The sequence below is a fragment of the Blastocystis sp. subtype 4 genome (genome assembly GCF_000743755.1).
Source record: "Blastocystis sp. subtype 4 strain WR1 chromosome Unknown seqid_0409, whole genome shotgun sequence".
NCBI lineage: Eukaryota > Bigyra > Opalinata > Blastocystidae > Blastocystis > Blastocystis sp. subtype 4.
In genome coordinates this window covers 1-13797 of record NW_014569138.1, presented here as the reverse complement: position 1 = coordinate 13797, position 13797 = coordinate 1, and the positions used below count along the sequence as shown (strand labels likewise).

Sequence of the window (13797 nt, the reverse complement as noted above, 5' to 3'; positions counted from 1 at the left end):
TCCAGGATGGAACAGTTCGGTATCATGAGGGACAGGAAGATGATTCAGAGTACTGGGATGACTACTATGGACGAGATTTGCATTCACTTCAGGAGGTGAATGATGGCTGGGATCGATTTGGATACGATCACAAGAATCATTTTGATTCTTCACAAGAGAAGCAGAAAGAGTTGGAAATGTACTGGATTGGAGATGAAAAGCCGAATAAAGGCGAGAATTTGGAGGAGATACGAGCTTTGGAGTTCTATCCTTCCTTGCCCGTGTCGTTGAAGGAATCCTATTGTAACTATAATTGGTATGAGATACCTCTGATGAAGGAGTGGTTACCTAAGGTCCCATCCACTCAGTCTGAGCCATTGATCGATTGGAACACACTTCGTGATGCGAAAGGTAACCTGCGTGTTCCTTATGACCATGTATTCGATTCAGAAGGCCATATCAAGATTCCAATGAAGGATTTGGAGACTTTGCACGATGTATTGGCGAAGGAGTACCAGACAGTGTCAGACCAGGTACGTGAGGGAGAGAAGCAACAGACACACATGTATGAACTGAAGAGTATGGATCAGTTGGTACGTGAAGTGCGTAAGAATCTGGGTGATAAGTACTTTGACTTCTCTTCCTTTGATCCTGATCTCAAGTTCCCAATTGAGCGAGAGGATATCATGACGAGTTCGATACTAAAGGATTCGATGCAGAGAATACCGAGCTCAAAGAATGAAGGAGAAGAGGTCAAAGAACCAGAACGAAAGAAGGCTTGGTAAGTGAGTTTATTTGGGTTTGAAGTGTTTGTTTGATTAGTCAAAGGATTGTGTAATGTATTCTTGATGATTGTGAGAGGTAATTCGTAGTGTATAGCTGTGACTAAGATTAACAAACAAAAGAAAGAATCAAAGACATAAAGGTAAGCATAAGGGAACACATGATTACAAGCAGCAAACAGATGATCGATCCATGAACCCACACTTTCTTCAAAACAGTAGAATCCTTCACAAGGGAGGACCACATCAATCCAGCTAACGAAGCATGAGGGAGAATACATGCTCCAAAGTTTGTTCCTGCAGAAGTACTAAATGTAGCAAGGATCAACTTATCTCCTAATGCATCCTTTACTGGCTGTTCACTGATAATTCGAGTAATAAAAATGGTTGCAGGGAGGTTATTGAATATGATGCAAGCAATGCAAGTCAACAAATCAAACACAATGGCAACCGCAAAATCACCCATATTCACCACAGGAGTAACAATTACCTTGGCAAAACCATTTGCAATAGAAGTGGTGATATTGTAGTAGGATGCTCCTTCAACAAGAATAAACATGGAGAGCAGAAAGAGAGGAACTTTCCATGGAAGGGATTTGATGATCATCCAGATTGTAGATGGCTTCTCTCGATATACAATGAAATCCTTAATCAATGTAATTAGTAAAACGAAAACAGCTATGTGCCAGAACTGTACCACTGGCCATCGATTCTGAATCGCTGTCGACAACAAGAACAAACAGAATAACAGAAGCAGAATCCCCAAGGCCAATATTCCATTTAGCGAAAGAACGATCTGTTCATCCTTCTCAGGACATGGAATCACTTCCTTTTTCTCTGTATGGGAGATTACAACTTCCTCCTTTTTATCACCGTGAACTTCATTAGATACAAGAACAGAATGAAGATTCGAAGTCTGTTCAAGAGTGTTCTTGGGTGGAACAACACTAAGTTCTACTTCATGATTTGAAGTGTTAGATGATTGTTTGATTCCAGATTTGTTGGCCAGAATGATACAATAGACATATACGCAGCAACCACTACAAATAGCAGGAATTAATAGATACTTCAGATATGTGATGAAATCAATTCGGAAAACTGATGAAAGAATGATGTTGGAAGGATTACCACTCAAAAGTCCAGCACTAAATGAGTTAGCTGAACAAAATTCGGCTAAAAGAAGAGATAGAAGAAGACGAGGATCTGTTTTCCTTGAAAACTCCAGAATAATGGGGGTGAGCGTTAGTACTACAATGTCATTGCTTGTAGTGAGAGTAAATATAGCAGCCAACAGTGTGAAAAGGGAGAGACCCACAATGTTGGGATTCCGAGAACTCATAGCCAACTTTGAGAATTTGTTTGCAATATATATAAAACACTTTGTGAAATCAGCTGACGTGCAGACATAGGCCAAAGACATAAACAAAATGATGACAGTATACGGGACCAAGTAACTGGAACTAGTTTCATCCATTGCCCATGCTGGAGAGTCCTTTCCCAATGTACCACGAACAATCACAACCCATGGCAAACAAGTTGATACAAAGAGAAGGACCGTGATGAGAATAGGCACTGTCGAGTAATCAAGGAATAGATTTCGTTTCGACTTTTTGGGAGTGATTCGAACCGGAAAGATAACGAAGACACAAGCAAGAATAAAACCAATCAAGAAAATGATAGCTCGAGCTGATAGATCCATTCCAGTCCCAATACTATGGTTACTTTGTGTATTGTAGATATCACGACTAGAAATCATTGGGATCCCTTAGTCAAACAAACAGCATCCGATATGCTAACCTCTGATATCCACACGTAAATCCAATATAGATTTGACTTGATCACTCGTAAGAGCATCCTTATCATTTATCACAATAGACATAGCACTTGAAACCTACACATCAGTCCTTAGTTCCAGTTTCACATCATCACAACTAAGAATAGCCACAAGTCGATTGACTTTTCCAAAGTTAGTTCGAATTTCACTTCCTCCAGCATTAATAAGCTCAGTACAGATTCCACGAATCACCTTGTCCAATTCCAGTACACCTTGCTGCGAATACTTCAATCGACTCAGACTGTTCTCTAATCGACCGGCAAGAATGAGAGAGAATTCATTTAACATGGTTGTTACTGTATCTGTAAGAAGAAGTTCGATATAAGGATCAATTGAATGATGAATCATGGCTACAACAGTTGATAGTAACTCGTCAGCCATCTGTTCAGCTTTAACATCATTTCTTTTGTTAATATCTGCTTTTATCCCTACATTGCTGTGTAAGAACCAGACAGAATCTTCTTCTCGACTTTCTGAGCTAAAGGCCCAAGAATCTCCTTAAATCCTAAACATTCACCAACACGTATCTCGACATACGACGCATGATCAGTTCAGCGCTACTATTGAAAAGAAGGAGTGATGCATTTGTCATCTCATCAATTGCCTTACGAACATTTGCAGGGATCTGTGGGAATACGTCCATCATATTCTGAACAAGTCGATTTGACAGTTTGTTCATATAATCAATACAAGTCTAAGTTCTCATATTCCTCAGATACACTTACAGTGATGTCATTCATTGTATAAGCAATACTTGATTGTTCACGAGTCAAACTTGACTTCAGTTCTATCTATCAGGCTCATAGATAGCAATCATACGACCTGTATTAAGGATACGTCTGCCTCGTATTACTGATAATAGAAAACTGTGAAGATATTGGTCAATACTTCCTTTGATAATACTAATCACTGTACAGATATTCCGACTATTGCCTTGAGAGATAGCACGTGTAGCAATGATTTCAAAGAGATAGAAAGCTTCTTCAGGAAGACTTGTACAATGAGACTCTGTATCACAAACGACGTTAAACAGAGAACGATTTAATGAATACAACTAAACTGATAGATTCGTAAAATACAGTACAGTGTAACTTTCTTCTAGAGCAATGTAAATCTGACAGAATACCTGAACAATCTATTTCATGATAATCAAGAAACACTCACTCGGAACGATGGTAACTGGTTACTTTGTGGTAGGCATTTCTTCTGTTCAATTAGAGTCATCACCTTCACAAGTTCACCAGGTAATACAGTGTGAGAAGGGTATTTCTCAATCCCTGTTTTATCGGGCACTGGTTTCTGACTCACAAAGAGATAGGCATCACTAATCTTGCCTGCGAAGTATCGAGTGAATGACTCATTGTGTTGAAGAAGAAGTGAAATCTCATTGAGTACCTGATTCAACTGATCTAAATCACGATTTTCAACGCCATTTTCAGCTGTGATGTATTGCTGGAGGAGTTGTTTGGAATTATCGTTGATTGCAGACAGATCACGAATGGAATTGTAATATGTGAGAATTCGTGAACACTGATTATCACAATGGAGATAAACACAACGCAGGAAGTACAGATATGCAGTATCTAACGATTACTGTCAATTCAAAGAATCACTCTCCATCACGAAATTCGTCTCAATTTGCTCTTCATATTCATTTACAAGATCGACAGCCTTTTTAAACAGATTTCCGAGAAGATTTCCGACTACAACACCAATGTTGAGTGAAGATCGCTGATTTTGCAACAACGAAAAGTCCTTATTGTTCTGATCCACCATTTCTGCCATCAAATACGTCACCAACCTACATCAGAGAGCACCGTGTTTTTCCTACTTATCTAAGATTGAACGGCCTTCTCCAAGACTGTCGAGAAGATGACAGTAGCGGAATACCTGAACTGTTTTCTTCTTTGTGACATTTAAGTCTAGCTGTTCTAATAAGGCTTTAATTAATGTTTCTGTTGACTAGATGTTGATTGAAAGAATTATCAGTACCTTCTCCATAATGGTCTCATCCTTGGTACTGATATCACCCGTCAAAATTGCCTTACGATACCTCAAAATATAATCTGTGGCCTTTTCATATTCCTCATTCTCCAAAGAGTGTTCAATCTAGAGTTTATCAAGAATATCCATTTCTACTCCTGAAACCGATTTATTGAGATCAATCATAGCTGTAACCAGTTCTAGAGACTTGCTTGCATTCACCTACACAAATGAAAGAATAGAACCGAGTCGACTTTGAGAGTGTTATAGTATTTGATACTTTTACTAGCCTCCAAAGCATCTCCACTACATGTATCCATTTCTTCGCAAATCGATGCTATCTCTTCTGTAATCCCTGCAAAATGAGTTAGGAGCTATGAAATATTACCTTTTACGGAAGAACCCATCGTCCGCAGATCAGAAGCAATCCGGTTATATTCAATTGCACTTGACTTTACGACATCTGTACATGCTTGAGGGTCATAATAATCTTGGTTTCCGGTGAGGTTGAATAGAATTTGGCGACTGAGACTTTGTTCTTCCTCTTTTACCTTTTCTAGTTCGTTCTTGATGTCATCAATTGTTGCAAGATGTTGCAATATGTCCATTCTCTATAATCATGAAGAACTGAGAGTTTATCATGAACTCAGAAATTGGGAGTATTTCGGGAACAATGTAATGGTTAAAAAGATATCATGAATATTCGCATTATTCTATTTACAATCAAGTGTAGATGCATAAGAAGAAACAATACTACTAATACTCATTCTCTCTGTAATGAAGGATATCCTTATTGAAATCAGGTATCCAATCATATGTAGGCTTAAACGTCCCATTTTGAACACGATCCATGTCTCCTTTCAAGTAGAGTTGATTCTTTGAATAGTGATATGCAGCTTGATTCCACGAATATGGGAATTTTTGTTCCTCACATATCGTTCGAAGAGAAAGCCATTTTCTCCAAACGGCATCTTTGTGCTTGTCAGCACAATAATCCGTAGTCAACATTAGTTCATCCAGAATGTGCTTAGCTTTTTCATCACATTCTATATTTAAAGACTTGATAACTATCATACCTTCACAAATGCACTTTTCAGCTTTGGGTACAACATACTCAGCTGCACAATTATAATCTAAATCAAACACAACCACGGCTCTAAGTCCAAGCCACGAGCCATACATAGAGTTATAGCACAAATGACTCTTCTGACTATTCTCACAGAGACCACTTATCTATAATATAACAGAGAGACATCATTTACTTCACTGATACGTTGGAACGGAAGTAAACGATGTACCTTCATCTCAAATGTGTAGTAACACGAATTCTCAACAGGAAATCCCTTTAATGCCTCAGTTACACACTTTACAGTATAGCTAAATATCAGAAATAATAAAAATAGTACTCATCCAATGGATTAGGAGTTGAATTCACAATATATTGTTTATCAACAAGATATTGAATGAATAAGGGCCATAACTGTCGTGAATTTCCTGAGATTGAGGGATAACTGTGTCGATACCAATTAACATAGCAAGAGTGTTATCTTGATTCATAACAGGAAGATGGAATCGTTTCTGAACCAAAGAATTATATGTCTGCACTACAGCATAACAACAATCATTCACAGATTTACCGCAAAAGGGTACAGCAATATCAAATCCAGATCGTTTCAGGGATTCCACAAATGAAGAAAGCATTAAGAAAACAATAATCAAATGATGAATGATTCCAACAAACAACAGCATAAATGAAAGGCTCTTTAGTTCTTTCCATGACGTTCACGCCAGTCACCAAAAACATCAAAGCCAAAAAGAATGAATGGATACAGAATATAACGACGCATAAAAGGAACTTTAATAAAGGGGAGAATACCAACTGCGCAACCAGTAACATTGTTATAGTAATCAAAACTCTCACGATAGTTCATCATACCAACTTTTACCAATTGATAGATTGTGAAAAATCTAAAATGCATAGAATAAGACACTCCTACCCTCCCATAGTCAACAAACCATAAGGAACACTGCATAACATATTCTTCATTCCTATGCTCATGTTGAACTTCTGATTCGCAGTTGGACGGAAAGCATCATAGACACCCAACATTCCTCCCAACATACAGCCGGCACTTAAGCCAAATTTGGCTGCACGTTTCATTGAAGATCGAATTTTTGCCTTCTTTTCCTGAAATACTTATCCTACACCAATGTCGCCTACTAGCTTATGTAGAGTTTCTTCATCCATATGAATCTCTTCTTTGTCTTCATCCTGATTTATTTGTGTTGTTGAATTGTCGATGATAGTCTCACTTTCATCGTCCTCATCTTCATCATAATTCAGGTCCCCGAATTGAATTTCGTTATCAAATCGTTTCTTCTGTTTCTTCTGTTCGTGAATTGTTCTCCAGTCACTCATTTCATTAACAAACATTTCATTTTAAGATGCATACTACATACAATCCATGTAATCCACCAAATCCAACATATCTATTCCAACTACTTACACAAGTCCTACACTTTTAGTTCTTGTTTCTTCTCTTACCAGCTATTTCGATAATCATTCATACATACAGATTTGTTTCTATCATGATTTGAAGTTCCATTCAATATCAGTTCAACTCCTTTCATATTCAAGGCTTCACAAACAGGAGGATCGATTCGTTGTTCTGAACAAATCACATCTAATCGACCCCAGTTCATTCCTGTTGATTTCGTAGAGACTTTACGAGTACTCTGTTTCAACCAATTATCCACTTTGTTCCAATAATGAACTCTTCCATTACTCGTACAATAGACAATCAAACCTTCATCTTCATTTGTATACACATCCCCAATCAATCCTTTACTCTCTTCTCTTTCAATCAAATCATTCATTTATCCTTACATTATTCGAAATCCACCTGAATTTACTTGTTTACATCGAATTTGATTTTCACAAACGATTCCAATTGTTCTGATTATCATTCAATTGATCATTCATACCCCTCTTTCATCAATTCACGAGTGATTATCAGTCCTCGAATATCCTCTTGAACATCCCAACTCTTCATACAATTCTCTGGTCGACATACATTCCATATACTCACAATTCCACTCTATCAATCATCTTGATTATCAATTCTTCACATCTTCACAAACAATCAACTCTTCTCGATTCACATAACTACTCACAATACTTCGAATTCCACATCGATCGAATTGACTATGATTTCCTTTCAATACATTCATTGTTCTCTTTAATCAATTCTTATCTTCATTCTTACTAGATTCAATCCATTCTTATCTTCAAATTGTTTCATAATCACACTTCCATTCTCATATCCGAATAGAAGAATATCACGAAACCAACGATGTGTATTCATTGTTGTGATTCGTTCTTCTTCTTCAATATGAATAGAAGGAGTGATTTCAATTACAGGAGGAGAAGAAGAATGAGATTGAATATGAGGAATCTAGAGTTTGTTCTATTCAATAGTTCTACACTCAGAATATCAACACTTCCATCTACATACACACATCCTAACAATCCAATGATCTCTTCACATTCTTCAGGAATGGGAATCCAACACAATTGAATAGCATAAGAATGCTGATGAACGAGATGAAGAATGGGTTTGATTGATAATGGATTTGATATTGAATAGATTGTGATAATATTGTGATAATTAGAAATGGATTGTGAAGTGGATTGAAAGGAACGATGAGGAAGAAGTAAGCCATATTGATTATCAACACAACTTATTGCAATATATCCATTGAACATAGAACTAGTTACAATTCCATTTCCACAGTTTAACACAATACAATTTGAATCAAGTAGTTCAGTATCATAACTCTTGAGTTTCAATTCACCTGAAGGAATATGAATTGAAAGAGGGTCATTTTGAAGTCCAGGAAGAGTGAAGTCTGAAATGAAGTGATATGAAGAATGAAAGAGAGATTGAGGAAGAGTTCCTGTAAGAAGTGGATGAGAAGGAAGATTGAGTGGAATAGAGCGAGTAGAATGAGAAGATTTACAATATCGTCCTTTACAGAATCGAGGAATAGGACCTCGTTGATGAAGAGAGTGTAAATGTTGAAGTATCTCTTCAGAAGTGGATGCTTGACTAATAAATGAATATAGAATGAATGATATACAATTGACAGAAACAACAGATAAGTGAGAATCGAGGTGAGTTAGGATTGAAAGGACAAATAGACTAGAATTGAAGAATGATAATATATGAAACTTGATGATATCGAAGAGCAGGTCGACTATTGAATATTCGATAACAGAAAGAACACTTCTCCTAGTGTTAAGAGTAAGAGAATGAATATACATGAGAATCAACTTCTATAGATTGATCCTCAATTTCAGAAGTCATGAATGAATAGAATTAGTTTGATTTGATGATAGTTTGTGATTTAGATAATCAAATTGTGAAGTATTTGTTGAATGATGAAAATCGAAGGTATTTTGAATGAGAATTGATAATGATAATAGAATTGATAATGAGTTTGAATAGTGTTGGATATCGATTTGCAACGATATGTTCTTCAAATGTGAATCGAAGTATGGAAGCTCATGATCTCTTTGAAGTGAATATTGAATTGTATATGATTGATTCATAGAAGAACAATCTTAATGTTGTTTCATATGGAACAGGAAGTGAGATAAAGATTCCTGGTTTGACTGCTAAAACTCCTTTATCGTATGAATATTTTGAAATGATGAATGTTAGATACAAATTTGGAACAGATTATGAGTTGATTCTAAATGACTTAATTGATAAGAACAAAGAATTGTATGAATGATAATGAATGATGATAATAATATAGTTTCACAAAGCGTGAGATAATTCCGATGCTTCAAAGAGATATGCGAGTGAAACGAGCTCCTCAACGATTTCAAGATGAAAGAAAGATTAATGATATTGATGTTTGTATATGTTTTGATGAACGAGTTTTCGATTTAGTTTTAGAAGGTAAGTATGTTATTGTATTCGTTGAATGAATAGATCTTCAATTTCGTGGATGTATTGATATGAAACCGATATTTGTATTCAATCTTCATGTTCAAGATCGTCCTTCTTCCGCTCGTGAAGGAGCTCGTAATGCTCTTCATTTAGCAGAATTAGTATTTTGATATTATATTGATTGAATGATAGTTAAACAAATGTAGTTGTTTAGAACGTGAAGCTTGTGATGTGAAGAAGAGATTTGAAGATGAAACTGGAATTCCTCTTTTATTCTCTCTTTTCTATATATGATTCTTTTATCTTCTTTGTTTGTTGTGAGTTTTGATTCTTCCTTTCCATTTTGTTTCATTTACTTCATTTGTTCCTATCCATTGTGAAAGTTATCAGCACATTTCATTCTCATGTGTTAATGGTAGAATTACTTATTCTTCTTGATTTTTATTTTATTGAAGTGTCTATGAGTTGTTAATTCTGACAGAACTATTTGCAACTCAATCTGTAAAGGCTACTTTTTGTCATATCTTTTCCCGGCAAAGTAAAAATTGTTTCTCTCTAGTTGCAGTTTGTCGTAATACATCCAATGCATACCTTTGGATCTATTTTTATCGTTGATTAGGCTCTATTCGGGTGATAATTTGTATCAAAGGATGATTCGGTTTTGGTTAATATTAACCAATCAGCTTCGGCCTCTCTTCAGTTGGTTCTCCATTCTTCATTCTTTTGAATAATGAGTGGTAAAGATATAGGATTGGTACCTGTTGCATCTGGCAATAGTGAAGAGATGAATCATTCAAGTGTTCAGACGTCAACAAACGAATTACGACCTGTTTCTGTGTCTGTTCTGTTCAACCGTTTCTCTACTAGAGGTCAACGTATCGCAATGGTATGCGGCTACATATGTTAGTTCTTCTAGTGGTATCCATCATAGGTTCCATCCTCTCTGGCGTTGTTTCCACTCTCTCTTTTCTGTTTTTTGGTTATGTATTTGATGATTTGAACATGACTGACATTGATTTGAGTCGTATCACCAGTTCTCTTGTCTGGTATGCTTCGACTCTTGTTGCTTCTGCACTGTTTGCATTCATAGAACGACTTCTGCTTGGATATTTTGCAGGTATACATTTTGGCGGGATTCTTATTTCAGAGAGTGTTACTAGAAGCCTTCGTAAAACCTATGTCGAATCATTGCTGCATCATGATGTCGAATATATTGAGAGTGTCAGTCCGGGGAGACTTGGACAACGATTCTCTGAAGAGTCTTCTAGAATCGTTGATGGATTAGGACCTGGTCTTGGCTTACTCTCTCGTTCGCTTGCATCATTAGTCTGTGGATTGGTGGTCGGCTTTTATTTTGTTCATTCTTTGAATAGTTGTGATCCCTAGAGCTGGAAACTAACTGTCTTTTCCATTATTGCCTTCCCAATCCTGAGTTATGCTGGAATGCGATTCGGTATGTCAATGGGTAACTGGAGTATGCTAGTGATGAAGGAGCATCAAGAAGCAGACTCAGTTGCAGAGGAGGCTTTGCGAAATGTGAAGACAGTTGCTTCTCTGGGAGCTGAGAGGAAGTTTAGTAACAAATACTACAAGATTGTGCAAGATTGTGGTAATGTAGCAAAGAAGATTATGAGAGAAGCTGGTTGTGCTCTTGGTGGTATGTCTGGATCGAATATGATAGTCAATGCCCTCATCTATGTGTTTGCTGTTGTGATTGCCTATAATGATCGTAAACACTATCCAATTGACTTGTATACCAATAACTGTACATCAGTGGCTACAAATGATGTTGATGTTTGCTTCAGTAATATCACATCTGGAATCTGTGCATCGATATGTACCGAAGTGATGCAGTGCTGGTATGAAAGTGGGAATCGATGTCTAGTGGGAAGTGAAGTAGCCATCCTTGTCTATGCTGTTCTGAATTCCTTCATTGGAATTGGTAACTCTTTCACTTGTCTCCAAGTACTGGAGAAGTCTCGTATGTCTGCTGCCTACTTTCTTGATGTCATTGATCACAAAGATGAGATGACAGAAGCTGAGTCTCCAGTGACTCCTCAGAGCAGTCATGGAGAAATCTGTTTCAAAGACATTGATTTCAAGTACGCTTCAAGAGATATTCAGGTGTTGCAAGGACTCAATCTAACAATCCGTGATAACGAGATGCTGGGGATTGTTGGTGAGAGTGGTTGTGGAAAATCAACAGTGTTGAAACTCCTTATGCGTTTATATAAGCCTCAGAAAGGTGTCATCACATGGAATAATACAGACGTGTCGCTACTGTCCACTCAGTGGCTACGAAATCAGATTAGTTATGTTGCTCAAGAACCTGTTCTTTTCTCTGGAACGATTCGAGAGAATATCATGTATGGAAGAGAGGACTGTACAGAAGAAGAGATGATTCAAGCAGCACAACTTGTGGAGGCTGACCGTTTCATTCGATCTTTCCCAAAGGGTTATGATACATTTGTTGGTGAGTTAGGTACTTCTCTTTCTGGAGGACAGAAGCAGCGGATTGCCATTGCTCGTGCTTTGCTTCGTCGTCCGCGTGTCTTAATTCTTGATGAAGCTACAAGTGCTTTGGATACTCAGAGTGAGGCCATTGTTCAGAAGGCTATCGAACACATCAAAACAATGAGTGTTGAAGAAGGAGGCAGCTTGAGTATTGTGATAGTAGCACATCGATTGAGTAGTATTCGGAACTGTGATCATATTGTGGTAATGGATGAAGGACATGTTGTTGAAGAAGGAACACATGATTCACTGATGGAGGCGAAGGGAGTATATGCTGGTTTGTATGAAAGTCAAGAGAATGTTGGAATGAGTGCACCCACAACACCTACAGAGAAGAATGAGGAGAAGAAATCAGAAGTAGATCCAACAAAGAACAAGGGAGATACGAAAGGAGACAACGTTCTTATTGATGAGATTTCTAAGAGTGATATGAAGCGAATCGGTTTCTTCGAGATTCTCCATTTTGCTGGTAAACAGTCTTATCTTTTCTGGGTTGGACTCATTGGTACCATCTGTCGTGTATTCTTCCCTCCAGCTTATGCCTATGCCAGTGCAACGATTCAAGGTCTATTCTATGAAAAGGATCTATCTGAGTTCGTTCATTATGGTGGAATGCTCAACATCCCTGTACTGATTGCAGGTATACTTAACATGGTGGGTACTTATGAGAATTGGTCGCTTCATGCTATCGTGGGTGAGGAAATCATCGTCAATATTCGATCTCAATGCTTCCAGAAACTGATTCAAAGTCCTGCTGCTTTCTTTGACGATCCTCGCCATCTTCCTTCTGTTCTGATCTCTCGTCTCAGTATTGATGGTCGCCGTATCCGAGATATCATAGATCGAATCTCTCCTCTTATTGAAAACTGTCTTCTTGCATTATTCTGTCTTGTCCTATGCTTTGGACCAACAGGAAACTGGAAACTTGCAATCATAGCAATCATTCTCTCTCCCCTTTTGGTAGTTGTTGAGTACTTTCAGAATATGATTGTGTTCCGTGTTACAGAAACCATTGACAATGAGTTGACAAAGCGATCTGGGGAGATAACAGACTATTTGCTGAATATCCATACGATTCATGCTTACAATCTCGAACGAGTCCTATTAGATCAAATCAAAACATCGCTTATTTCAACAGATAGGCTTACCAACAAGCGATCTACACACTCAGCCTTGGGTCAAGGGCTTGCTACCTTCCTCCCATCCTCATATATGCTGATCACACTTGCAGTAGGAGCAGGGATGGTTGCTCGGGGTGAGACAACGTTCACCAACATGTTTGTTGTGATGATGGCTGTGTATATGTGTGCACAGTTCATTGGCATTAATGTCGCTTATACTGCATCTCTGAAACTGGCCCAACAATCTGCTAATAATGTCATTGCTCTGTTGAATGAGAAGAATGAGAATGAAGATTCCAGAGCAATTAAAGCGGAGGGGACGAATGGAGATATTGTGTTTGATCAGGTAGGATTTGCCTATGCTTCTCGACCTGATGTTCGTGTTTTATCATCTGTATCCTTCACCATCCCTCAAGGCAAATCTGTTGCTTTTGTGGGTCCTAGTGGTTGTGGAAAGAGTACTATTATTTCCCTCATTCAACGACTCTATCGACCTCAAACTGGAGTGATCAAACTGGCTGGAGAGGATGTGGAGACTCTGAATCTGGATTGGTATCGTGCTCAACTAGGTGCTGTGAATCAAGAACCTGTTCTCTTCAGTGGTACGATTCGAGAGAATCTCCAAT

At 37.8% G+C, this 13797-nt stretch overlaps 9 protein-coding genes across 9 annotated transcripts in view; 3 read left to right on the top strand and 6 right to left on the bottom strand.

The window, feature by feature from the left end:
• The window catches only part of JH06_5286 (hypothetical protein), a gene marked incomplete at both ends in the record, with an annotated part of 2654 nt that extends 1890 nt beyond the window's left edge, over nucleotides 1-764 (top strand). Inside the window, one exon of the mRNA XM_014669789.1 lies at nucleotides 16-764. Coding sequence (XP_014525275.1) covers nucleotides 16-764 — 749 coding nt within the window. The remainder of the gene's footprint in view (nucleotides 1-15) is intronic.
• Nucleotides 765-870: 106 nt separating this feature from the next.
• Nucleotides 871-1348, bottom strand: JH06_4754 (anion permease ARSb family; the record flags this gene model as incomplete). Its single annotated transcript, XM_014669788.1, is given in 3 exon segments — nucleotides 871-1251; nucleotides 1263-1301; nucleotides 1319-1348. The coding sequence occupies 3 exon segments, from the start codon at nucleotides 1346-1348 to the stop codon at nucleotides 871-873; spliced, it is 450 nt and encodes a 149-aa protein (XP_014525274.1).
• A 1272-nt stretch (nucleotides 1349-2620) lies between these two features.
• Nucleotides 2621-2883, bottom strand: JH06_4755 (hypothetical protein; the record flags this gene model as incomplete). Its single annotated transcript, XM_014669787.1, has 2 exons — nucleotides 2621-2652; nucleotides 2694-2883. 2 exons carry the CDS (start codon nucleotides 2881-2883, stop codon nucleotides 2621-2623), a joined length of 222 nt encoding a protein of 73 aa, XP_014525273.1.
• Nucleotides 2884-3382: 499 nt separating this feature from the next.
• On the bottom strand, nucleotides 3383-5186 carry JH06_4756 (hypothetical protein; the record flags this gene model as incomplete). Its single annotated transcript, XM_014669786.1, has 9 exons — nucleotides 3383-3649; nucleotides 3677-3730; nucleotides 3760-4178; nucleotides 4209-4396; nucleotides 4427-4557; nucleotides 4588-4704; nucleotides 4735-4800; nucleotides 4833-4915; nucleotides 4967-5186. The coding sequence occupies 9 exons, from the start codon at nucleotides 5184-5186 to the stop codon at nucleotides 3383-3385; spliced, it is 1545 nt and encodes a 514-aa protein (XP_014525272.1).
• A 148-nt stretch (nucleotides 5187-5334) lies between these two features.
• Nucleotides 5335-5760, bottom strand: JH06_4757 (hypothetical protein; the record flags this gene model as incomplete). The annotated part of the gene is made up of 1 exon (XM_014669785.1): nucleotides 5335-5760. One exon carries the CDS (start codon nucleotides 5758-5760, stop codon nucleotides 5335-5337), a length of 426 nt encoding a protein of 141 aa, XP_014525271.1.
• A 581-nt stretch (nucleotides 5761-6341) lies between these two features.
• Nucleotides 6342-6997, bottom strand: JH06_4758 (hypothetical protein; the record flags this gene model as incomplete). Its single annotated transcript, XM_014669784.1, has 3 exons — nucleotides 6342-6546; nucleotides 6576-6766; nucleotides 6800-6997. The coding sequence occupies 3 exons, from the start codon at nucleotides 6995-6997 to the stop codon at nucleotides 6342-6344; spliced, it is 594 nt and encodes a 197-aa protein (XP_014525270.1).
• A 122-nt stretch (nucleotides 6998-7119) lies between these two features.
• Nucleotides 7120-8945, bottom strand: JH06_4687 (hypothetical protein; the record flags this gene model as incomplete). Its single annotated transcript, XM_014669783.1, has 9 exons — nucleotides 7120-7435; nucleotides 7466-7534; nucleotides 7564-7676; nucleotides 7708-7815; nucleotides 7845-8033; nucleotides 8063-8687; nucleotides 8719-8780; nucleotides 8811-8870; nucleotides 8901-8945. The coding sequence occupies 9 exons, from the start codon at nucleotides 8943-8945 to the stop codon at nucleotides 7120-7122; spliced, it is 1587 nt and encodes a 528-aa protein (XP_014525269.1).
• A 109-nt stretch (nucleotides 8946-9054) lies between these two features.
• Nucleotides 9055-9830, top strand: JH06_4686 (RNA polymerase II subunit; the record flags this gene model as incomplete). Its single annotated transcript, XM_014669782.1, has 6 exons — nucleotides 9055-9159; nucleotides 9193-9272; nucleotides 9303-9365; nucleotides 9400-9545; nucleotides 9579-9697; nucleotides 9729-9830. 6 exons carry the CDS (start codon nucleotides 9055-9057, stop codon nucleotides 9828-9830), a joined length of 615 nt encoding a protein of 204 aa, XP_014525268.1.
• Nucleotides 9831-10538: 708 nt separating this feature from the next.
• On the top strand, nucleotides 10539-13797 carry JH06_4685 (multidrug resistance protein; the record flags this gene model as incomplete). The annotated part of the gene is made up of 2 exons (XM_014669781.1): nucleotides 10539-10892; nucleotides 10923-13797. Coding segments are annotated over 2 exons (3229 nt in total), but the record flags the coding sequence as incomplete, so codon positions are not given.